The sequence below is a fragment of the Heliangelus exortis genome, chromosome 2 (genome assembly GCF_036169615.1).
Source record: "Heliangelus exortis chromosome 2, bHelExo1.hap1, whole genome shotgun sequence".
Taxonomy (NCBI): domain Eukaryota; kingdom Metazoa; phylum Chordata; class Aves; order Apodiformes; family Trochilidae; genus Heliangelus; species Heliangelus exortis.
Genome location: NC_092423.1, coordinates 10390665 through 10414770, shown reverse-complemented (window position 1 = coordinate 10414770; position 24106 = coordinate 10390665). Strand labels below are relative to the sequence as shown.

At 36.2% G+C, this 24106-nt stretch overlaps 1 protein-coding gene across 1 annotated transcript in view; it reads left to right on the top strand.

The window, feature by feature from the left end:
- PTPRN2 (protein tyrosine phosphatase receptor type N2) overlaps positions 1-24106 on the top strand; it is a 622824-nt gene that overhangs the window by 131719 nt on the left and 466999 nt on the right. The window contains exon 3 of the mRNA XM_071734753.1: positions 23145-23258. Coding sequence (XP_071590854.1) covers positions 23145-23258 — 114 coding nt within the window. The remainder of the gene's footprint in view (positions 1-23144; positions 23259-24106) is intronic.

The following is a 24106-nucleotide window of genomic DNA, read 5'->3' as shown; positions in this document are numbered from 1 at the left end:
TGTAGAGGATTGTAATTTGCAGCTGCCTATACAGGTGAAAATTTTATCCAAATGCCCTGCTGCTTAAGGACCTAGATTTCATGCTTCCAAAAATGTTCTTAATTATTTGGGACTCTCACTACTTGTGCTAATAATGGTCTTGCAGAAAGAAAGAAATTTTGTATGAAGTTGAGAGTGTTTTGCTCAGAGCTTTGCATAGCAATGTATTAAAAAAAAAAAAAAAAAAACCAAAAAAGAAAAAAAGGCAGGGGGGAACCCCAAACAACAAACCAGTCTGTTAAATCTGTTGTTTTAAGCAGCTGTTATTTTGGGTCTTTATATAAAGTGCAGTGGAAAATATTAGGGTCATTCTAAAAAAAAAAGCACAACGATGCTGCAAACCACTTTCAACTGTATTTTAGTGTAGCTGCAGCAAGTATTGCAGTATTTGTGAGAGGCTTCTTCCTTTGATAAGGGAGTAAATTTGCATGTCTGAATTAAAACCTCTGAAAATAAGGGCTTACAATGAATAAAACACCAATGCACTGTACCCCTTTAATTACTATGGTTCTAAGACTACAGACTTATAGTATGTAATTAAATTTCATTGTATAACTGTAACAGGGACTGTGGTAGGCACATCTTTCATCTTTTGATGTATAATGACATTCAAAATATTCTCTAGTACTCAGTTGATAAACAACTTGAAGAGTCAGGGTCTACAGAGTAGCTTGTTTGATTTTAAATTTGTAAGATTGGCACGTGGTCTCTTTTGACGATCCTGCATTCTGATGTGATCCATTTATCTAATGTCATTAACAGTACATGCTGAATGTACAATTAAGCTTGAAACTGTCAATGTCAGTGGCTGCTAAAAAAGGGTTGATAAAAATGAGAAGAGGAACCGCTGTTTTGTAATAAGCATCTGTGTTGCTTTTAAGTCAAGAAAAAAAAAAATCAATGAATTTCAATATATTGCTGTCTTCATTGTCAATGTAATTCAATAAATATGTTAATTCACTTTTCTGAACACTGAAGAGAAGTGAGAGCTTTTTATGTCATTTATTTTTGTCAGTTTTTCCTTTTTTTTGTTTTAGTTAGACTTCATGCTTAAAACTAATAATAAAAATGTTATTAAATTGAAATAGAGAGGATATCTCAGATCTCTAAAAAACTCTGGATTTTTTTCCTTTATTTGTTTGTTACTTCAGAATAGCAAGCCAGCAAAGAATGAATGTATGCTCTTATCTTCCTGCTAGAACAAAAAAGAAACATTTTGAGGTTCAACAAGCAATTTTTAGTCTGCTTGCAAATTTCGGTGTAGAAATTTCTTTCTGACCACATCGCTGGTATTCACCATAAAACATGATAAATAGGCTTCATATGTTTTAATCCAATTTAGGAGTTCACATCTTTTTACTTGTGCGAATTCCATCTCAAATATTTATTTAAGAACTCTTTGACCCAAATACCTTATTAGATAGCAAATCATATAAACTGATGTGATAAATGCCTGTATTTATCTCTTTACAAGTGTTCTCTGTTTTTTAATACTTACATCAGTTTTTAAAGGAAGTTTTAAAGTAATTTTAAGTGCAATCATATAGGAAAGGTACAGAAATCATGACAACTGCTTTACAGTCGTGGTTTCCAGAAAAAACAGTAGGTGTGCACATACAGGAAAGGAGATGTCTGCTTGTGAGGGTGTAGAGCTTTATGCCTTTTTGTGTCTTACCAACACTTCAGTTGCTGTATTTTGGAAAAGACCAGGAGGTGATTGTAGGGTGAATAGGAAAGAGCCTATGTTAGAAGCACAGAATCCTCAGAGGAGCATCTGTGTATCAGACACTCCTGTTAGCCTGTGAAACCTGTTGAGAAAACTTTTGTTATTACATCAGACCTCTTATGATTCTTTTCTTAGTGCTTTCCTGATTGATTTCTAAGCAAGAGCTAAGAAAACTTAATGGAATTATCAGAATGTATATATTTATTTTCTTTTGCCTAGCTAATGGCTGTGACTGCTTGAAATATCTGTCTGGAAGTATTCAAAATATGTCCTTGTAAATCAAAAGGAGTTATGCAAACAAAGCTTCAGCTCATAAAATTATTTCTCAGTGAGTTCATATTCCAGGTAATAAAGTAACAACAGATTTGCCAGCCTAAGTACTTTCATGTCTTTGGAAGTTTTCAAAGGAAACAATCCTATGGCTCTGTTAATACTTTTTCTAAATTTTTATAACATTGATGTTAACTGAGATGAGTAGTCATTAGCAAAACCAGGAGTTACTTTAACTAAAGTAAAACTCCATTAAAGAGCTTGGTGCTGAATGATCTGCATCCCAGCTTCCTGAAAGAACTGGCACACCAACCGTGGTTCTGGCAGCAAGCATTGTAAGCACAGCAACAGCATGAAAAAAAGGTACTGTTGCTCATGTTTGAAAGGCAGTGTGAGGCAGGAAATCTGCAAGCCTGAAATTCTGATCTGAATTAAATGGGAAGATGACAGTATAAATCTACTCAAGATGCATCATACCAGTGGCCTGAAAAAATTCTGTTTTGTCCTGCTTTATTTTTGAAGAACTTTTGTAGACAGAAAATGGAGGCAGTGGACTCAAGTGAAATTTCAGTAAAGCTCTTGGTCTGCATAACAAACTTTTCTTTAAATTTCAGAGTTCAGAGACTATGAGAGGAATTTCTATAGTGAATACTGTCTCAGCAGAATATGGCAAGGGGTGCTAGTGATGAGAAAGGTACTAGGAAGAACTGATTTTGTAAAACAACTTGTTTTTAATGTTTTTAAGAGTGACTTTAGGACAAATAGTAAGGTAGTGCTGGCAGAAAACAGTTTGTTCTTTTTTTCTAAAAAGAGAAGAGGAATATTACACTGATAAGAACCTGTAGCTCTGAGAAATAGAATTATCCAGTCATAAACAGTACAAAGTGAAAGGTCATAGAGTCAAGGAATTAATGCTTGACTATTAGAACATTCTCAGTTGGAAATATCAGAAGGAGAGAAGTGTCTGAATGTGTGTTTCAGCTGTGGGGTGATTGTACATCCTTATGTGTTACTGTGAAAGACCATGGGCAACCTTAGTGTGCCTCTATTTAGGTACACAGAGGCAGGGATAAACAAGCAACAGTCTATAAAGCCTTAATAAAGGCATGAGCATTTTTCAAGTATGTTGAAGAAGATAGAGTTGAAACTGGGATATCTGCAGAAAGACAGCTGGTAATAAGATTAGAGAATGAAATGTCTCGTAAGTGAAGAAAGGAGAGGAGGACAGCCTATTGAGCCTGGCCTGTTGAGCCCAGGAGATGATAGTGATGATACAGCTGATATCTCTAAGTGTGTTATTGATATAGCATCAAGGAGAGAAAAGGCTATTTAACTTAAAGGTCAGTATTAGCATGAGAACAGGTAGGTGCTGATGACTCATGGATAGGTTTAGAGTCAGACTTAGAGGATCTTTACAAGAGTTTGGGCTCTGGACATGCCTTGCAGGTGGTAACTTGACAAGGAAAAAATGTCTTGAAGAAATGTCTTGAAGGCACAGTCTGATATAATTTATCAGGGGAATTTTGTGGTAAACAACATATTAGAGGAAGTTGGTTTCATCTTCATGTCCCATATTTGCCTTTAACCTCAGTTGCTATCCTGTCCTTCACATGAAATTGCACTTCTGTAAATGGTCTTAGATGCTTGTGAGCTGCATAGGTATTTCAAGAAAAGAAACAGAGAATCAATATCTACTGCTGTTTATGCTGTGTGCTTAAACCTACATTGGCTATATGGGCCACACAAATGGCTGGGGCCCACTGGCCACCATCTGGCCCTGAATCTGAGCAGGACAGAATGATCATCTCTGGTCAACAGCCATCCAGATTTGCCCTGATATCTGCTGGTGTGTCTTGAAATGTTGTAGCACATGAACTACCCATATGGTTAGGGTGGAAGAGAATTAGTTGGGACAGTACCATACCAAAGACCTTTCTAACATGTTATCAGTGCAGGCAGAATGCCCAGGAGGTTTAGTTTACCAGTGCACAGTAGACTGGGCCCTCTCTTAGACTGGGACTGTAGCTTGGTGGGCACATGACATATAAATTGTATTACTTTATCTCTGTTGTGAAACATTAGATGAAATATTAATCTACTGTAGAATGAAAAAAGATTTTTTTTTTTAAGTTGATAAGTTGCTACTAAAAATTTTTTTAGATATAATGGATTTCTGAAAGGTTTTCACTTCCACTTTGCTAAATGAAAGAAAATCAATAATATACTGTACCATAAGATTTTGGAAAGGTCATTAATTTAAAAACTATGATTTTAAAATCTGAAATTTGAGAAAATACATAGAGAATTTCGAATCTCTATGCTTAGGCATGTAATTTGAGAATTTTTCTCATCTTGAATGCAGGCTATAGATGTGTTAGGTGCATTTCTTATAAATATTACAGGTTTTAATTCCTTTTTCTGTTTTACCAGTTACCTCAGGCTTTATCTTCCTTGTATTCATTTTCAAATAAGCACCTTTACCCTTCTCCCTTATATCCCTCATGTTTGACAGAAGCTGTTTGTAACCATTCATAAGCCAACTTAAAGCTGTCCTTCAAATGCCTTCTTGAAATTCTCCTCTGTGAAGCATACCAAGTATGTTCAGGGAATTGGACTGTTTAGTATTGCTTTTCATTCTGGCTGGTATTGCCCAGCTTATGCTTGGGTATCCATATTTGAATAAATTATAAATACTTATTAATATAACCTCTTTGAGATTTTTAAAATTATTCTTTTATGCATACAGATAGTATTAAAATATATATGCACAAATAAAATATAGCTATATGCAAGCCTATATATGGGTGGGTTTTTTGTAGTCCGTTTCCATTTTAAACATGTAACTTGAACAATTGTTGAGGATGCTAGGCACAATTATCATATAAAAAATTAAAAGTACTGGTGTAAAAGACATACTGGAAGACTTGTGGATCTTATAGTCATGCTCCTTTCCTTTGGTTCTTGTGCAGTTAAACATATGCCTGCTACCTTCATGAACAGTACTATATTAAAGTTTTTTACAGATATCATCTGTGATATCTGCTTTGATTTGTTTCAATTCTGACTTTAACCACCATATTATGGCATTTGTACATTCCCTGAAGTGGATGCACTGGTGGCTTTACTATCAAGTAGGTATCAGGTTCGATGCAGCTATGACACTTCTATTTTTAGCTGTTATTTTTTTACCTATGACAGATTATAATTTTTTACCTCTATTTGAAAGCAATGAATTTATTTGAAGGAATGTCCTCCTGTTCTGGATTTCCCATTCACTCATAGCATTAAATGCTCAGACCAATGAAATCTGTTGCATCAAGAATAAACACTTGATATGTAACTACAGTGTGTCCAGCTGATTCAGTTGTATCAGGTACTTCTCTTGAAGTAATTCAGAAATTAACTATTAGAACTTGACTATGTTAAAAATCACAAAAAATCCATTTCTAGTTTTCTGCAAATAAAAGTAAGATTTGAAAATGTATTTGAATACATTTAACTATATTTTTAGAGCATCCTGCTTAATGCTAGGAAATTAACAGTAATTTTATTCATTTGGAATAGAAATGCCTTCAACCTTTTAGGGAAAGCAAGAGCAAATTACAGCCAAATTTTCATTTCACAAGTCATCTTCATCCAGGATAAGCCAGGGCCCCAAGGTCAATTCTTCAATTTGGTTTCCTATTTCCATAATGTTATTCTGCAGTGTACTTTCATTATTACTGGAGCAGTGCTCGCTTTCCTATTAGTTTTATAAATGGCTATGTTAATGCCTTTTTGCAGACAAAACCACCTTTTGTTAATATCCCAGTGGATTTCTTAAGGATTAAAATATATTTTAAGCAGCCATTGGTTCTATTTATATTTTTTCATTGATGATTAGCCCTTGTCACCTACCCAAATGTGGCATTGTTCAAGCAGAGATCCAAGCAGTTTTTTAAGATGTGTTGAGTGATTGGTGTGATTGACAGAAAAGAAATAATTAGAAGCTGAAAATTCTAAGAATCTTTGTAAAATTTAGTAACAGCTAAATCAATGCAACAGTAGGGAGAAAAAAAGGGATGGGGGAAAAACATATTCTGGCCAGGGGGGCAGCTTTTTGTTAAGGCTTTGAGTTCTACACCTAAAAATGTTTTCTTTGTCTGTCTTGTCCCGTTGGTAGTGATTAGGTACCAGGTCAGCTCAGCTGGGGTAGAGGTATTACCTATAAAAACTTGCCAGTTGTCTTAGGTAATTAGATACTTCTATAGTTGTAGTATATACATAAATTATTATATGTAATATATCATGCAAGACAAAAATGGATGGAAATTGCCTGCAGTGGTAAACAGGGTACAGCCTTACTAGGAGGATTTGCGTGTCCTCAAGTAGCCAGGAATTGAGTAAGTTCTCCTTGTGCCTTAGATACAGTGGAAAACACTGGGGTTTTTTTGTGGAAAACAAAGTCCTGTTCATAGTAGCATAGCATTGCATTTTGCTTTGAAGTTGAAAAGTAGATCAGAATATTTCAGTTGGAAGGGACCTACAGTGATCATCAAATCCAACTGCCTGGTCCCTTCAGGGCTGGCCAAATTAAAGCATGTTGTTAGGGGCATTGTCCTAATGCCTCTTAACCACCATCAACCACCTCTCTAGGAAGCCTTAGTGTTTGGCTTCGCTCTCAGTAAAGCAGTGCTTCCTAAAGCTACTCTAAAGCTGCTCTGGCAGAGCTTTGAACCATTCTCATGTATCCTGTCATGGGGTAATAGGGAGAAGACCTCAGCATCTCGTTCTCCTTCTCTCTAGGAGGCTGCAGGGAGCAATGAGGTTGCCTCTAAGCCCCCAGCAGAAACAGAACAAGGGGACTTAGTACCACCAGGACAGAAACGCCACGTTTGCCTTTTCTCAGCGTGGCTCCCACTTGTGTTTTAATCAGGTTTATTTTTTTTTTAAAGGCAAAAACTTTCTCAATGACTTTTTAATACATCCTGCCTTATTTGTACATTTTGGAGATGTGTGGACTAGTAATTTGTCATGGAGCTCAAGCACCTCTGAGGTATTGCCTTTGAAATTATTTAAGTTGAAATTTTCACATGCAAATGCTTAAATGGGAGTATATATGAAACCTTTGTAGCAATCTGCAGAATATGGTTTGCTGTTGTGCCAGTGGCAACTTGGCATATGCAGCCACTTTAAAAGGAAACTAAACAACAGAGAATTTTATTTCAGTACCTATTGCTAATTCAGGTTTTCCAAGGTATGCAATACTTCGATTTGGAGCAAAATTCAGAGGCCCTTGAAGTGATGGAGATTTGATGAAGCAGCCCACAGTATACAGATGGAACCAGTTTAGATGCTAAATATATTTACATTATCTCAAAGGCTGATTAAGAGATGTCAAAGGCAGTACTATTGGTAGTAAATTGCTTCTAGACCTCCTCTACATGCATTTACCTAACTGCATGCACCTGCTTTTCAGGCTGTCCCTGAGTGTCCTGTTCCTAATCAGGTGCTGGTGTGAGCACCTCCTGATAGGCTCCAAGTTCACCTGTCCTTGGTTTAGGAGCACTGCAGAGTATAAGGGAGGAACTGGCAGTCTCTCCAGAGACAATGTAGAGAGTCACTTTTGCAGAGTGCAATTCATCCTACCTAAAATTTGAAATATCTTCTAAATGTACTCTTTCTCTCTTGGAGGGTCTTTTCTTGGAGATTTTCCCTTTAGTATTCTTTATTTCTTCTAAAAACCTCAATAGGTCTTGTTGGCTTCCAGCGTATACATGCTGTCCATTAGTAAAGATACTTTATATTAAAAACTGTCCAAGAAAGGAAAGCAATTTCATACAGTTCTCAAATTAATGACAGTCTGCTTACACATTGGTTGCTTTTTGTGGCATCTGGGTCCTAGTACAGACTGCCATTCTTAATCATATTTTAATTTTCAAATAAATTGCTTTCATTATCCTTTCATTTACAATACCATGTGTGCATTACTGCTCATTAATGTTTGTCATCTACTTTGCTGAGACTGGGTTTTTAAATAGCCGTGGTTGCAATGCAGTAATTAAAGATGATCCATGTTGGTTTTGTAGAAATTATTCTGAAACCTTCTTATGAAAAAAAAAAAAAAAAAAAAAGGAAACACAACTCCAGAGTGCTGTTGAAAACAATTCCTTAAATGCATGGAAGCAGCTTAGCATAAGTGCTTCACCCTTAGGTAAAAGGAATGCACTTCTAATGGTTCTACTTGAATGAAGCCTAATGATAGATCTGTATGGAAACTATATTTCCCTGTAATTACTTCCAGGCTTGTTATTTTTCAATATAAGGTTTTATACCAAAAATAAATTCAGATTTTTTTCATGTTGCTTTGCAAAATTTTTTATTCTAGTATCTGCTTAGCATTGTTATCAATGTTATTCAGCCAATTCTTTTCCCCCATTTTCCACCCCAGATACTGAAAACATGAATGGACTGAAACAACATGCCAAGGTTTTTAGAATGATTTTTTTGGGAAAAAACCCCTCACCCTTTGGGACAGAAATCAAAACAGCAGCATTAAGTTCTGCCTCATTTTGGTGTAGTCACTTTCCCTAGGTTGTACATAATAATATGGTAATGCTTCCTGTATCTGCACTTGCAGTTAGTGTTTGCTTGCCAATGAAAAAACCTGTATGACTGATTTAATGCACACATAAGCTTGTGGATCTCCCTACCTGTGCCTATGTGATACTTTTATTCCTTTACTCCTTAAGTGTAGGTGCTCAACTGGCCCTTACAAATCCTGATGTGAATGCTGAACAGTAATGTTGCTACTGATATGGCACAGGAACAATTATACATTACTCAAAGAGAAATTTAAAATGATTTTTAAAAACACGATACTCTTTATGAACTGCCAGATATTTTTTTGCGTGTGCTTCAATTTTTGTTTAAGGAGCAACTTCAGGTGATGGACAAGTCCTAGTGTGACAGTGCTTTGCCCCACGGGCAGGTGCAGTCTTCTTGGTGGGACTGAATCTTTAGTCCTACAATCACCTGCAATGCTTCTGTGTGGTCATGGCTGAAGAGGCCTCTCAATTATATCAGGCTGCACTTGCTTGTGAGATGAAAAGACAAAACACATTATTCTGCCTCTTTCAGTCTATGCCATAATTTGTGCTTAATGAACCTTGTTACCTCTTCGTGACTAAGATGTTAACACTCTTGCCCTGACTCAAAGTAAAAAAGCAGAAGTCCTTAGAAACAAAATAACTGGTGTTCCCAGATTTTTTTCTACAGATTGTATATCTCCATGAAAGTGTAATGAAGAGAATTTATTTGCAAATACTAAAGTTTAGTGAAGGGAATATATTTGGAATTCAGTGCCTGATAAATCAGTACATTCAAATCAGTAATTTATTAATTAATTGATTTGAAGAAGAAAAAAATCTATTTGAATTTTATTATACTTTATTGTTGTGGTCAAGCAAGTTGACATAGGTGTAATATCTCCTCTTAGTTGATCATTAGCTAAAAAGCCAAGGTTTTTTTATCATAAAACTCATAATAGAAACTCAGCTAAGGTTAGATCCAATTAGTTTCTAGTTTGTTATTTTGTTATGGCTAAGCCATTTACCAGCACTTTGTCTTCATTCATATCAAAGCACATAGATTTGAGAATTTAGATTTTTATGTAGCCAAATCTCCCTTCACCATGTGCCTCTCTCTCTTTGTTAGTTCGGGAGGAAACCTATAGCAGTACACTCCTAACTTATCTGTCCAATCTCATATGCAAATTTGGGAGGGTTGAATCAGATTTAAAAATGCTTTTTTTTTCTAAAAATCGAGCCATTTACTGTGAGAATAAACATTGCCTTTATTTGCTATTAGTAAAAGTACTTTATCTTATTTGAAGCTTCTCTGTTCTCATTAATGGTGAAAAATGGAAGGGGATAAGCAGGTGGAGGATAATGCTTCTTTAGATCATCTAAATACATTGTCTAGATAAAACTGCAGTTTTCCTAGTGAGAGTGTGATGAGCTTTAGGAGTGTACCTCAAGTCTTTTTTCACTGAAAGAAGACTGGTGATTATGCCTTGGTGAAATTAATTAATTCTAAATGTAAGAAAGCCCATAGCCATATCACACTGTATCATGATCATATCATTTCAACCCTAGCCCAATTAATACTTTGAAATCATATCTGCATAGGAAACTTCAGTGGCAAAGAAAGGGATATTTCTGCTTCAGTAGCTGATATTCATCCTAAGGGCTCCATGTTACAGCAAAGCTTTACACTTTCCTGAAGACTGTGATACGACACTTGTAGTAGTTTGCAACTGCTTTTTATTTTTTCATGTTTTTTAAAAATTTTGGTAAAGCAAGGCAGCCATGTAACACTAAGGCTGCAGTAGAAACAATTCCAGAAGCAAACAGTTATTTTATACTAATTTTTCCAAGTAGCATTTGGGAGACTTGCAGCAACTACAAATTTAGGCATGTGCATAATACTAACTGAATGCATGGAAATTTGTGAAGAGGGACTCTGACTAGCACAACATCCTTCAGAAGTACTTGCAACCTCATATGGTTGTAAATCCTAACCTGAACTTAGTGTGAAAGGCAGAGAATTCCATGAGTATAAAATTTGCTGCAGAATATTCCTTCTATTTTCTGAGCATGGGTAAATGTATGGAAGACATAACTTTAAGGGGGTCATAGCTCTCTGGGTATGGTGACTTTGGGATGGTTTATCATTCTTTAGGGTAGAATAAGGAAAAAGTATTTTCTGATTTGGGCACAATATCATTAAGTTGTCTGATACAGTGAATGTGACTAAGAATATTCTCTCACCATTTTTCCTGTGGTGGGTAATGATATAATTCTGTATATGCTGATTACAATATGCAAATACACTGACAGCTACAATTCATCATAGTTCTGGATGGCTCCAGATTTAACTTTGAGTAACCAGATAATCAGAAAAGGTGATTATACTAAAAAATCGTAATCAGAGGAGATGCGATAAGGCTTTGCTATTCCTGTTCTAGTACATGAACAGTAACAATATTCAAATAGAAAATCAGAACCTGTGCAGTGATGAAGACAGAAGTAGTAATCTTGTTAAAGAAATGTAATGTTGCCAGTTTTGTGTAGATTGTCTTATTCTGGTCATGGTTATCAAGGCTTGAGGGATATCCCACCTACTGTGAGAAAACATCCCTCAGCATATTGAAGCTGCTGCAGTAGTTTGAGAATAAGCATTCAACACTTGCTTTTCAGTAATGGAATAGGGATCTGTGCAACCCTTGTCTCTCTGTATAAGAGGTATCAGTAATGTCAGTGAATTGCTGAGGACCTGCAAACAATTTTTTAAAAAATCTTGTTTATGTAGATAGATTTTTCTGTTTGTTTTCTGATAGTAAAATAAGCAGAGCAGAAAATGATAGATGATTTTTTTTCCCCCTTTTTTTTTTTTTTTTTTTTTTTTTTTTTGGAGTAACAGTCACTGGCCTGATAAGGTGAGGGCTAAAAGATTTCTCTTCTTCATACCACATAATATGCCATTTTCATTTTGTGCTGCTTATAACCCCGAGTGTCACAGCTTTCTATTCTAGTCTGAATAGTCAATGAAACATTATGAAGCCGATAAGAAAAGCTGCTCCCTGTTACTTGGCAACGGCTGTTAAGCAGAGCTGAGTGCTGTTGATTGAGGAGATTTGCTGCCATAGATAAACCTCCGCTTTTTGCTGCCCTGCTGCTTATCTTTCCACCCATAACAAGTTGCACCAAATATGACAGCAGTCAATGGTTTAGGCAGAATATGAACTTAGCTGCAAATTTGTGCAAAAGATGTAGGGTGTTGACTTAAAAATCTCGGATTTGTTAAAATCTGTAGGTTGTTTTCTGGACTGTCCTTTCATAACTTTAGGGTAAATGTTTTTTGTTTGAAAGGCTGATGCTCCAGATGTGAGGGAAATGGGGTGTTCTTTTCCAACACTGTCCATTCATGAACAGTGAAAATAACAGCAAATGTTTTTAACAGTTGTACCTGGCTCCTGTTCTAAATGACAATGAAGAAATAAATGAAACACACTGTAAAATTACTACAGTTTCTAGATACGCAGAAGCTGGGTTAAAAGGCATATTTAAAAAATACTGGTTTGGTTGATGTCTTTGGGACAATGCTACTGTAGATTAAACAAAAATGTCTAGATGCATTGAAAACTGTTTCTATCTGTAAATGGTTTGGAAATCTTTGCAATTTCAGTAATCCAAATTACATTTTCTCATTGAAGCATTTTATTGACTGGAAAATTAGAGCTGAAATATGACTAGAGAGGATAGAAGCTTCATCAGGATTCATGTTTCTTTTTCTTCTCTCATCTTTAATATGCTTTTTTAATCTTTATAAGGTTTTTCCCCTTGCTTTAATTAGTGAGTGTGCATTTCTGTTTCTGTTTTCACCTTTGGAGAGGTCTTTGGTGATGTCCATGTCACCACCCTTGAGCTGCTGTCCCTTTGGAGACCTTTCTGCTTTCTGGAATGGGGACATAGGCTGGGCTGGTTGAATGACTGGGGAATGGTGAAGCACTGGCAGAGTAGTCTGAGGTGAAATGCTGAAGAAATCAATCTTTCTTCAGGGATCTGGATGGATAGATATTTATCTAACAAGTGTCATAAATTCAGCAATATTACTTAAATGTGTGTTATTTTTTTTTCAATAATCCAGTGGAGCTTCAGAACAGATTTTGGGGAGAGGCATTTTCCTTCACTTAGGATCACAGTCCTTTTTTGGTAACTCTATCAAAACATACCAGGAAAAAAAGTGACAGTTTCTACCTGAAGAGCATTCAGCTGGAGTATTAGAAGAGACAACAACTGTTGAAAATATACTATTTTCAGTGTAGTTTTTGTTATCCCAAGAAAGAATCTAGTGCTTCATAAGCAATATAAGTATGAGGGAGAAATTTAGAAAGATACAGTATGGCACTCATTAGTAAAATATTTCAGTGGGGTGTTTTTTTTTTGCTGATCCTGTAGTCCTGGCTTTCAAATATTTTAATGTTGCATCTTTGAACTGTTATTTTCTCCTTTTGTGGCATGAATATTTTGTTCAAAAATATTCTTATTTATTCTTTCTTCTTTGAAGAGCATAAGTGTTAAGTGCACAACTTCTGTAGTTACCACTCAAATGGCAGGAGAATATAAAGCAGCTTAAAGGCTGTTCCCAAGCTCCAGTTAAATAATGGCTTTTAAGTGTATACAGAGTTTTAAAAAGCATATTACAACTTACAAGTATGCTCAAATGTTAAATATTTCCTGTAAGTTTTATCTATCCTGCAAATAAAATAGGGAGCAATTTGAGAGTTCACATTTCACATATGAGGAGTCTCTGCTTCTGTTGCAAAAGCAGAAAAATCTCGTTTTTCAGATTTGTTCTTACCATAATTTCAGGCACTGCAGATCTTAAAAGTTGTTATGAACTGTAACACACAAAACTGAAGAGAACTAAATACTTCTGAAAGTTCTTCCAGGCTTGCTTCAGATCTCTGTTCCCATATAATTTCATCTGTTCGTAGGCTTTCTTAGGGAGACAAAAGATCATCTGTCCTGAAGACAGCACTGGAAAAGGTGTTTTGCTATAGGGCTTTTTCCAGCATCTAGATAATCTCTTTTGTTTCTCTCAGTGTCTGTTCCAAAATTTATCACTGACTGTAAAATTCAGACACTGGAACTCTATATTCCCACACTGATATCATCAATGCTGCATACTAAATGATGTCACCTCCTTATTCCAACATTTATAGCCACAAATCTTTTTAATGTTTTTGCCCTGGGATTGTGTCAGACTGAACTCTGGGGTCTGAACCAAGTGAGGGACACTGCAGTGTCTCATGTCCTTCACCTATTGCTGTTACCAAAGCTGTGGGCAGTGCTCAGGCTCTGTCACACAGCGAGGGGACAGCTGTGTCCAGACCTCTGATTCATTGTGATAGAAATAACTTTTCCAAATACAGCTTCTGATAGGTTGTCCTTGGTATGTATCATCATATTTAGCTATTTTAAAGCACAGCTGGCTTGAAAACTGTCAATTTTTTCACACTCTCCAGAGCATGCACTGTTAGCATCCCTCTGTGGAAATCTGAGGTAAGGTTCTTGGCTCCTCTTAGTGCCCATGCATAAGCTGCATGAGGGAGGTTGATGGGCTGTGGCTTCTCTAAGTGTGAGTAAATTTCATACTTCAAGAAGATGCAGAGATTTCTAAGATAGCTGAAAACACTTTTAACCGGTTCAGAGGGTGCAGTGCTCTGTGAAGTTACTCTGGTTTATAGGGGGTTCCCCTCCCCTTCATAATCAAATGCCTTTAAAATTTCTGCTGCTGTTTCAGGGTGACGTAACATAATTTTCCATAATTTTTGCAATACTTTGCAGCTAGGGAAACAAGATGGAGAACTTTATTACTATAATTTCATGCATGTCTGAAGTCAATTCAATTTTGAAATAAATTCATTAGCTCAGATTACAGAAGTAATCTGCTGTCTCAGTAAGTATTTAAAACTGAAGCAAAGAACTAGAAAGCTTCAAGCTTGGCAAAAGTCACCAATAAACCAAGTTTGTTCTAACTATATCTAACCATAAGGTTCTGCATCTGAAGAATTGTCATTAGTCATGTTTTCATGAGAACGCCATCTCCTGCAAACCTGCCATAAATAACTGTTAAAAGATAAGCTTTTGGTACTTAGCACAAGTTGAAAGTTTCACTACTTTGTTTTTATTTAAAAATGAAAATTAATGCTGAAATTCACTTTGCTAAACATGTTTTCTCGCGGAGTTATTTTTGCCTTGGGAATACAGATGCAAGAACAGCCATAGTCTGATCACAGAGTAAAGATATTGCCAGCACCAAAGTGGTTCTTGGCAGCAACCAAAAACATAATGGGGATCCTTGAAGTGACTGAAGTACATCTCAGTGATACTTGGAAAATTAGTGTGCATAAATAAGCATTAGTATATTTGCATCTCATTTCTTCCATAAATAAATTCTTAGTTCCTCCAGTAACCTCTGTTCATAAATGCATATTGAGTAAAATAGAAAAGAACTGTTCATGTTTCACCATTCCTCCTTGCTCTGTGTTAATTTTAAACAGTGCAAGCAATAGGAGCTCCATTACACTTCCAGGAGTGAGCTGAACAGCTTAAGAATAGTTTCTCCCTGCTTGAAACTTGTTCTGGTTCAGGGTGTTCATTTTGTCTTTTCACTCCATTTCTCCCAATGTCATAAATAATTAATCAACTAGGCTGCATAAACTTTTAGTCTTTTCCTGCAAAGAACCAGATGTTCAATGCTTAAGGATCTGTGTGGCTACCTCCTTTCTCTCCTTTTTATCTGAACTTCTGTTGTTTATTCATATTTTCCAGTAATTATGTGGTCAGAATTTGGTGCAGTATTCTGTCTGTCTTTTGGAAAGAAATTGCTTTCTGTAGCTGGTGGGTGGTACATGGCTCAGATTTCCGGCTAATGAGACAGGAGTATATAGTGTTAACTTAGAAATTAATATTGCAGTCCAATGACAAAATATGCTAAAGAAAAGAGAGTTTTGCTGTAAACCTATTAATACCTTCACTTATACTTGAATTTAAAGTATTTTTTTTCTTGGAATAGGGTTTATATGTTTAAATCTTTCCTCTTTTTTCTCCTTAGTATCAATATTGACCAAAAAAAGGAGATGATGTTCAGATGATTTTCACTGCAAGCTCTTTTTTCTTAGAGGCATCATAGCCAATATTGAATCTATAATTTTGCTTAAGAAAGCCCCCTATAGTTATTAATAATTAATATTTTGCTTAGGAAAGCCCCTTATTATTACAGTTAGAACTTCTTGGGCTTTTCCTCAAAGGTCTTCTCAAGTCTGGATTGGTCATTGTGATGAAAAATTATAGGCAGGTGGTTTCTGTGGCTTACAGACTGCAGTGGTCTCCTGGATGCAGAAGATGTTCAGTCAATGTTTTTTCCATTCTTTCTCTCATCACGGAGCCAAACCCATAGCTTTCATTCCACATAAATTGCCTTGGCTGTGGGAACTTTAAATTTGGTTCTCTTAGAAGTACCAAGTTCTTCAAGCATTATTTAGCTGGAACATTAGCTCTAGCAGCAAAAATTTAAGATTTGCTCCCTTTTCATCTCTACTTTTTCCTTTCCTTATACTCCCTCCTGCCCTTTACTCCCAAGACATGGTGTGATTTCAGTGACTGGGAGGCCCTTTTAAAACCGAGATTCATTTCTGTGCACTGAATCACAGAAAGCAGACATTGAAATCTGGTCCTCTCATTCTTTTAGCTGAGCAGCTTAGGGGCTTTTTGGGAGCAGGCAGCACTTTTCATGGTGAGCCTGCTATCCTCTTGCTTTGTTAAGCAGAAGCTGGATTTTCCACTGTCCTTTCCTTCTCTCCTTTCCCTGCAGACAAAAGAGAGCAGAAGTTTTTATTTACTTCACGATTTCCATATTTCTGCTGTAACTTAAAAGAACCTCTTGAGTGAAAGTATGCATAATGTTTTGGGACAATCCACTACTTAATTTAGCAGGTTAGCACAGAAACAGTACCTGGCCTGATATTTCCCCTATGTTGAAGGTTGTATAATTTTTAAATGTTTATTTATTTATAAAGGAAGAACAGAGTGCTTCAGAACTTGCTCTCAGAATTACTCCTTGAGACGAGGGTACTGTACACCCCAGAGGAATGATTTACCCTCTGACATGCCCTGGGATGATTTTTAGCCTGGTAAAATTTTAGCCTTCTACACTGTTTGCACCACAGCTACCTAATGCTGCTCCTAATGTGAACTTCTATCTTTTAAGATGAGCACTTCCATAATCATTAATGTGCCATCCAGTTCTTTCAATCAGAAGAAATATTGTGTGGTTTTAGGTTTCTCTGGTTAAAAGCAAGTGGCCTGTGACCTTTTTCCCTTAAATATTTGTGTCCAAAAAGGTGAGGAAAGGCATTAAATCCTGCTAGAGTCCTTTTACAGGACTTGTAGGTGGCCTGGTTTTCAGCAGAATTTATAAAGTTACCTTTGTGTTCTTGACAGCATTGTATATAGTAACTGGGGAAGAGTTTCTTTACTAGGCTGTTACTAAGAGTAACCACTGCACAGTATTTTCTTGTTGAATAAAACAAATGTTCAAGTTAGAACATCTTACATTGTAGTTTCCTGCTTCTTATGGTGTTTCTGTAAAATCTACAACATACATTGTGAAAAATGCTTTCTGTTATATTTACAGCTGAGGATTTACTTTTATTACATAATGTTTAGTGCCTTACACACTAGGAAAAGCAGAATACCATCACAGACCTTTTGAAAACAATCTGTGTGCACTTTGGGTTGGTTTTTTTGCTTTTTTTTTTTTTTTTTTTTTCAATACTGTATTCTTAATATTAAATTAAAATTCCACATGCCTTTCAACCTCTAGGACAGGGAAGACTGAGTGTGGCTGTCCCTGCAGAGTTGTATATTCCAGATGAAGTCAAACAGATCTGAAAGCAGTAAATTTATGTGAGGATTAGTATGCTGCAGGTCTGAGTCCTGAGCAGGAAAGTGTCCACTAGATGCCACTGTTACTGCTCCGACAGAGAAAAATGACCGAGGGCTGCTAGGGCTGCACAAGGGTAGGCAAAATAAAATGGTAAAAAGCTTTTAAAAGTTAAACACGGGGAGGTTGCCTCCCAGGAAGGCTGCAGTGTCCGTTGCAGGTTTTTTTGTGCAGCTTTTGGGGATTATAGGTTTTCTGACCAAGCACTGCAGTGAGACCTGGAAGCATTTGCTGTTTGCAAGCATTGGAGTAATATTTTTAGAACATTGTGTGAGAAATGACACTGTAGAAGCCACTGTTGCTCCATCTGTATCATCTCTACCTCTCTTGTAAAGAGAATTTAAAATTAGAAGTATAAATTATGAAAAAATCTTTCTTAATAAATGGAATATTAAAAATAGGCTGATTGCTGAAGAGCTCACTATTAGGTGTTGAATGTGGGTTTGTGGACTATTTCTTCTCAAATAAGCCTCCTGGTATATGACTTAATGCTCTCTTCAAGCAACCGTAACATTTCCATTTTTAATCTATTATTTTTTAAAAAGGATTTTGAAAACAAACATCTTACTGGAGAGAAATAGCAGGGACAGAAGAGTAAAATACTTGAACAGTCTCCTTCATACTAAAACATTCCACATCTGTGACCTTGAAGTCTAGTATCATGAGACTTTTGAGATGCAAATGTTATGCTTCCCATTGGAAAATGATTTAATCTTTCCAGCAGGCAACTCAGGCTTTAACCTTGAGTTATAATACATCAAGCACTGGGCTTTTCATCAGTCCTGGACTACTTTTGGACCTTCCAGTGCCCTAAACCAATATCTGGGGGAAGGAGAGTGTGAAGTAATGCCCATATTCAGTGAGAAGAAAGAATAATTTTCTTACATAAGTTTTAGTGGCTGAAGAATGATGTCCACTGAAAAGTCTGCAGAGGCATTGGAGGAAGTTCTCTGTTTAACTGCAAGGACATAAAGATCCAGTCAAAGGTGTCAGCAGATGCCATTTGACACACTGCAGGGGCTGCAGACTTCTTTGTTTATGTTATGACACAGGAGCAAAGCATGATGCCTACAATATGGGGAAAAAAAAGTTTTATACCAAGCTCTTTATAGTTTTTTAACAGCTGTCAGTTAATTAGAGTAAGGAACCTGAAATGGTGGTTGATCCATGTGTGTGAATATTGCCACTGGAGAGCCCCCTCCTTTCTTGTTGCTGCAGGAAGCTGGAAGAGCAGAACTGGGTTCTTCGAAGCCTTTGCTTGAAGGCTCCTATGCAAAGGTCACTTAGCAGCACTATGTGAAAATTTCACTGTAGATCTAAATAGTTCCTAGAATGCCAGGCTGGAAGGAACCTCAAGGATCATTAGGTCCAAACTTTCTAGGTAGGAAAATGGCCTAGATGAGAAAGGTAATTACTGCAGAACATAATTTTTTAGTTTGCATCTATCAGGCTTTCATCAGCCTGCAGACAAATTCCAGTGTCTCTCCCAGTCCTCATAGCTTTGTTCAGTAGCAAAATTCACTCAACAGGAACCAATTCTTTCTTTTTTGCTGGTATTACTCACAACTCTGCCATATCTTGGATACATCGTCGTGTCAGTTTTCAGATTATCCATCCTTGGTGCTTCCAGGATGAGACATGTTTCTCCAGACAAGGACAGTTTATTCTACAGTGGGGTTTTGTTAGTGTGAGGAAACACTTCTTGAAATTAATTGGTTGACCTTACCTTCAGCGTGGAGGTGGTCGCTCAGTGCAAGCTTCCAAAGACTTTTTGGTACCTGTTAAGCACATGATGCCTGTCTTACCATCTGAACCTGCTGGCAAAGAGACATTTCAAAGCTGTGTTTCAAAGTATAGTTTTTTTGTGCTCTTTTCAGTACCTAGATGTCAGTCACTAGTGCAGAGCAGTGCTTCCCTCCTTTGTAGATAATAGATATTATAAATATCCACTAATTCATCACAAAATGGGCAATAACAATGAATTAAGATGCAAGTTCTCTATTTGCTTCTAACCCTTCCTCAAAACCCTTCCTTCCATAACTTGTGTTTTGTCCTTTCAGATGTATTTTTTTTCACTAGGCATTGATAAATATTCAGTATATTCAAGTATTGTGCTCCAGGGTATTGTCTCTAGTAAACTAAAGAGATTCATCTACCACTCTTTGAGAACTTATTGGGCACCTGGGTTACATTAAATTTTTATCTTTTCATCTTGGCATCCAACTTTGTAATATGTTTGTCAAAATTCAAGATTTAAAATAGCTTGTAAGCATTTATGCTTAAACTTATTAGCAAAATAGCCAGATACATAAAGAAGCATCTGACCATCTCCTTGGGTTTAGTATTCTTCTGTTCTAGTCTGTTTGTTGGAAACAAATGTAGGGGAAAAAAAAGAAAAAAAAAAGCTGTCTAAAAGTCAACATTATCATTTTGTTAATGCAGATGTTTCCAGGTCTAAGTATAAAATATTGCTAAGGAAATACCAGATACTGATTTTAGTAATGGTTAGCAAATGATTAGCAATCATGTGTGTATATTGATTGGGTGTCTCAGTCCTGCCTCATTCTGGGCGTGTGTAAAGAGCAGATGTGTTTTGCATACTCCATTCCTACTCAGAACACAATTTTAATCAAAGTTTAGTATGAATATCCTCTTTAAGTGCTATATGCATACAGTGGATGGTGGTTATTAAAGACTCACTCATGGTTTGAACTTCCTCTGCCATCTGACGTTAACTGTGAAATCTGGGAGCTTTTCCTTTTTACTTTATGGCAACTTTGGGGCATTTGCTCCTTGGAGGCTTTAGAGGTCAAATAGGTGCATGACATGATGCTGGGGCACCAACACACTCGAGTAGCCCAACATCACCCTTACACCAGGGGTGGGTGATGCTTTCCAGCTGGTCTGGAAAGATGCACTGAATATTCCTCACTGAAAATCTCACAGTGGTTTTGGGATAGTTTATGACAGATTAAAGTGGATCTTTTTTTTTAATATAAGCTTATAAGTTTAAGTGAAAATGAGTTTTTTGCTGGACCAAAGACATTGCTGAATTAGGGCCATATCTGCCAAATAGGAAAAGAAATAGGAAAGAAAAAGGGGGTGGGTGGGTACATTTTTTTTCCCACCCACAGCCTGTATAATTTTAAGAAAATTTAATTAGAGGGTGCACTGAAAATTGAATGCTCAATATGAATTTAATTTTTTAGGTTTCAAGTCTTGCCACAGAAACCTTTTAATTAAATAAATACTAATATTAGTAATAATAACGAAAAAATACTTGAAGAGTCAACCCCACCTAAGAACCTCTGAAATAAATAGAAAAACCTAGGAAAATTCATACTTAAAAAAAAGAACTATGAGATTTACTATTTGCACAACTCCCATCTAGCTGTAATCCCCCCTATAAAGACCCTCTGTGTTTTAGAGATGGTATTTGCCAACTGCTCCTTGGGGCATACAACTCCTTCTCCCCTCTCCTAGTGCAGCATTTAGCAGAGCAGAGTGGAGCTCTATTTGTGATTGCAGCCTCTTCAAAGCTTATTATGCCCATATTTCAAGTACAAAAGCCAATGTAACTTGCAGTTTCTCCCTAAGCAGTCCCTGTGTTTTTTGATAGATTGTATAATGCAGCTCAGACTCATGTGCTAATTGTTAATTTTAGAATTTAAATAGGTTTTGTTCCATTGAAATGCAAGAGTCTAAAGGTTTTTTGAAAACTGTGGTTTTAGAAAAAAGGTTGGGTCTTTTTTAGAGTTTGGGAGTGAATTAGCTTTTGCATCCATGGAGATTTCGTGAAATGATACTTAATACAGGAAAAACTTGAGTTTGTGCTCAATGTGTATGCCTTTCTGAACTCTAAAATAAGATTGGAATTATTTTTAAGGGACGTTACCTTTAAAGAATTGTGAAATATTGTTTATACAAGCATAGAATTTTTCCTAATTGTAATCAGTAATAGTGGTATTCCAAACTAGACCTGGCTAGACCAAGTTATATTTTATTTTGAACGATCTTATTTTGAAACACTAAAATCTTGTTACATTCCTTTCAGAATTAGAACCTTATTTATTCCTGTTATCCATTCATTTAGTAGTGACTGACATTTGCATACTTATTTCCAACTGCAACAGGTTTTTAAATCAAGATGAATATTTTAATCTGCTGTTAGGCTGCTTTATACATTATGTGGCAGAAAAACAAACCAGATAAGGGCATGCAGTTTCTAAATTTTGTCTAGATTCCAGCAACAGAATTGGTTGTGAGTTTCTGGTTAAGCCTAATTTGGCAGTTTTAAGTGACAGGATTGGAAAGGCGAAGAAAGCAAAAGTTGGTTAATTTCAATGAGGTATTTGTGTTCAACGGTGAAGGCTAATAATGTCCTTTTTCTGCATGCTGGATTGGTTTATTTTCTTTTATACCATTATTTTTATTTAGTGAACAGCTGGGCCAGTATTTCCCATTTGTTGTCTTTTAGTTTTGAGAAGTACCACAGAAAGCAATGGACATTTGCAAATTAATGCTTGCTGTTATTTTCTGCTAATCTGATGTAGCTATCCTTTTTGAGCATAGATGTAATATCAGAGCTGTAGTAATTACTGTGTTAAAAATAGTGCTGCAGTAGAGTATTTTGCTAATTAAACTTGTTGCATTTAAATTTCTTCCTTTGGATCACTATATAGAACAGAACTGTTTTGAACAATAAATGAGACCACTTTCTTTCTCAGAGGCCTAGAGTTGCAGATGGTCAGATTGTATGTGAAGCACCTAGGCTCTGAATTAGTCTTTTGTATGAAAGAGAGAAAGGTAATTTGAATGTTTGAACTCCCTGTTCCTCCCACACATACACAGGAAGCCTGTCTCAAAATGAACAATTCTCTAAATAAAGACTAATAAGAAGCTAAATTAATTAGAAGGTGTGATTTGAAAAGACGTTGATGAGAAGAGTCTGTCATTTTAGACAAATGGAATGGAGCTAAATAAATTAGGCCACATTAATATCTCATTGTTCTGTGAGCAGCTTTCTTTTATTGCATTCATTAGAGGGTATTTCTTGAAATGAGCCTTTGCTAGCCATTACAGACTCAGCTCTCATTTACCAATGACTAACACACAGCTCCTGCATTAAAAATGTTTCAGCAAATCCTTATAGTTTCTGCAAATTAATATTTATATTTCTGGTTGCTGTGCTTTTCATCTGAAACATAGTAGGCACTGAACATTAAGGTTTTTTTCCCACTGAGTTTTCAGTAAAGAAGTCTTACATCAAAAGATTTGGGAGGCAGAACTCTGAAATTACTTTATAAAATAAACTGTATGCTTAACTTGTACAATAGAATCTTCCTCCAACTAATATTATTTCCAGTATTTATTTATGTTGATAGAAAATACCCCATCTCATGACTTCGGTAGTCCTTTGATAGCTTTTTAAAGTGTCTTTTAAAAGGTTTCTTCAGTGTATAATTAGGATACATTGAAAATGCGCATCTCATCATGCATTTCTTCCTCTCAGAAAATGAAATGTATATTTTTCCTTTTCTGTTTCTCTCTCCTGCAGATGGAATATTTGGGAGATGTCAGCAAGTGCCAGTAGTAGACTTCTATAAATATGACATTTCACCTCCTGTACTTCAGCGCCTAAGGATCATTCTGGAGAAGCTCTCACAGAGAGGTACAGTAAAAACTCTGGAGTGCAGGGTTAGTTGCACTGAATGTTACAATTATTTTGTGCTGCCTCTGAGATGACATCTTCAGCACTTTTCAAATGCAATGTGCTTCAGGCCTGGCAGTGCAGACTTTATAAAAAGTAAAAAGCCTTCTGACTCATTGAACCTGCAACAGGGACTTGGTCGAGAAATTTCAGGAGAGGTGCTTCCTCCCGATGTAGTGCCTGTCTGTGGCTGACTATAATAAAATTTTAGCATCTGTTAATGCTTTTATCAGATAAATTAATCATCAGAAAAGATAAATAATTTGCCACGGATACTTTTGCACCACAGCATGTTTCAGGGTGCGCAGGCAGAAAACACAAGTTCTAGTGAGCTAGAAACAGTTCTTAACCACCTAATGAATTCAGGTAAGTAGAAATGCTGATTTTATTACAAACTGCATCTACTGTGTTCTTTTTAATTTTTATTCAGCTTTCTGAAGTTCATCTCTTGTGTTCTTTCCAAAGGTGGAAAGGATGTTCTAGCTTCTGAATGGTATAATTTGAACTAGAAAATCAAAACTGGGGTAAAGTGCAAGCCAATAAAGTGAACAAACCTTGTAGTTGCTAATACATGAATTGTACCTCTATTGTAAACAGCCACAGGACCAAGAAATTTTTGTAATCTAAATTATTCTAAGAGAATGGTTAGAATGGTTCATTTTGCACTTGCATCATCTCTGTGTGTTTTGTTCCTAAATATTTTCCAGTTACAGTCTACATTAAACACCAAATACTAAATATTGCATTAGTGTGATGCTTGTTTAATTGTGATTAAAATTATTTCTTGGAAGTTCATGAATTATATTTGA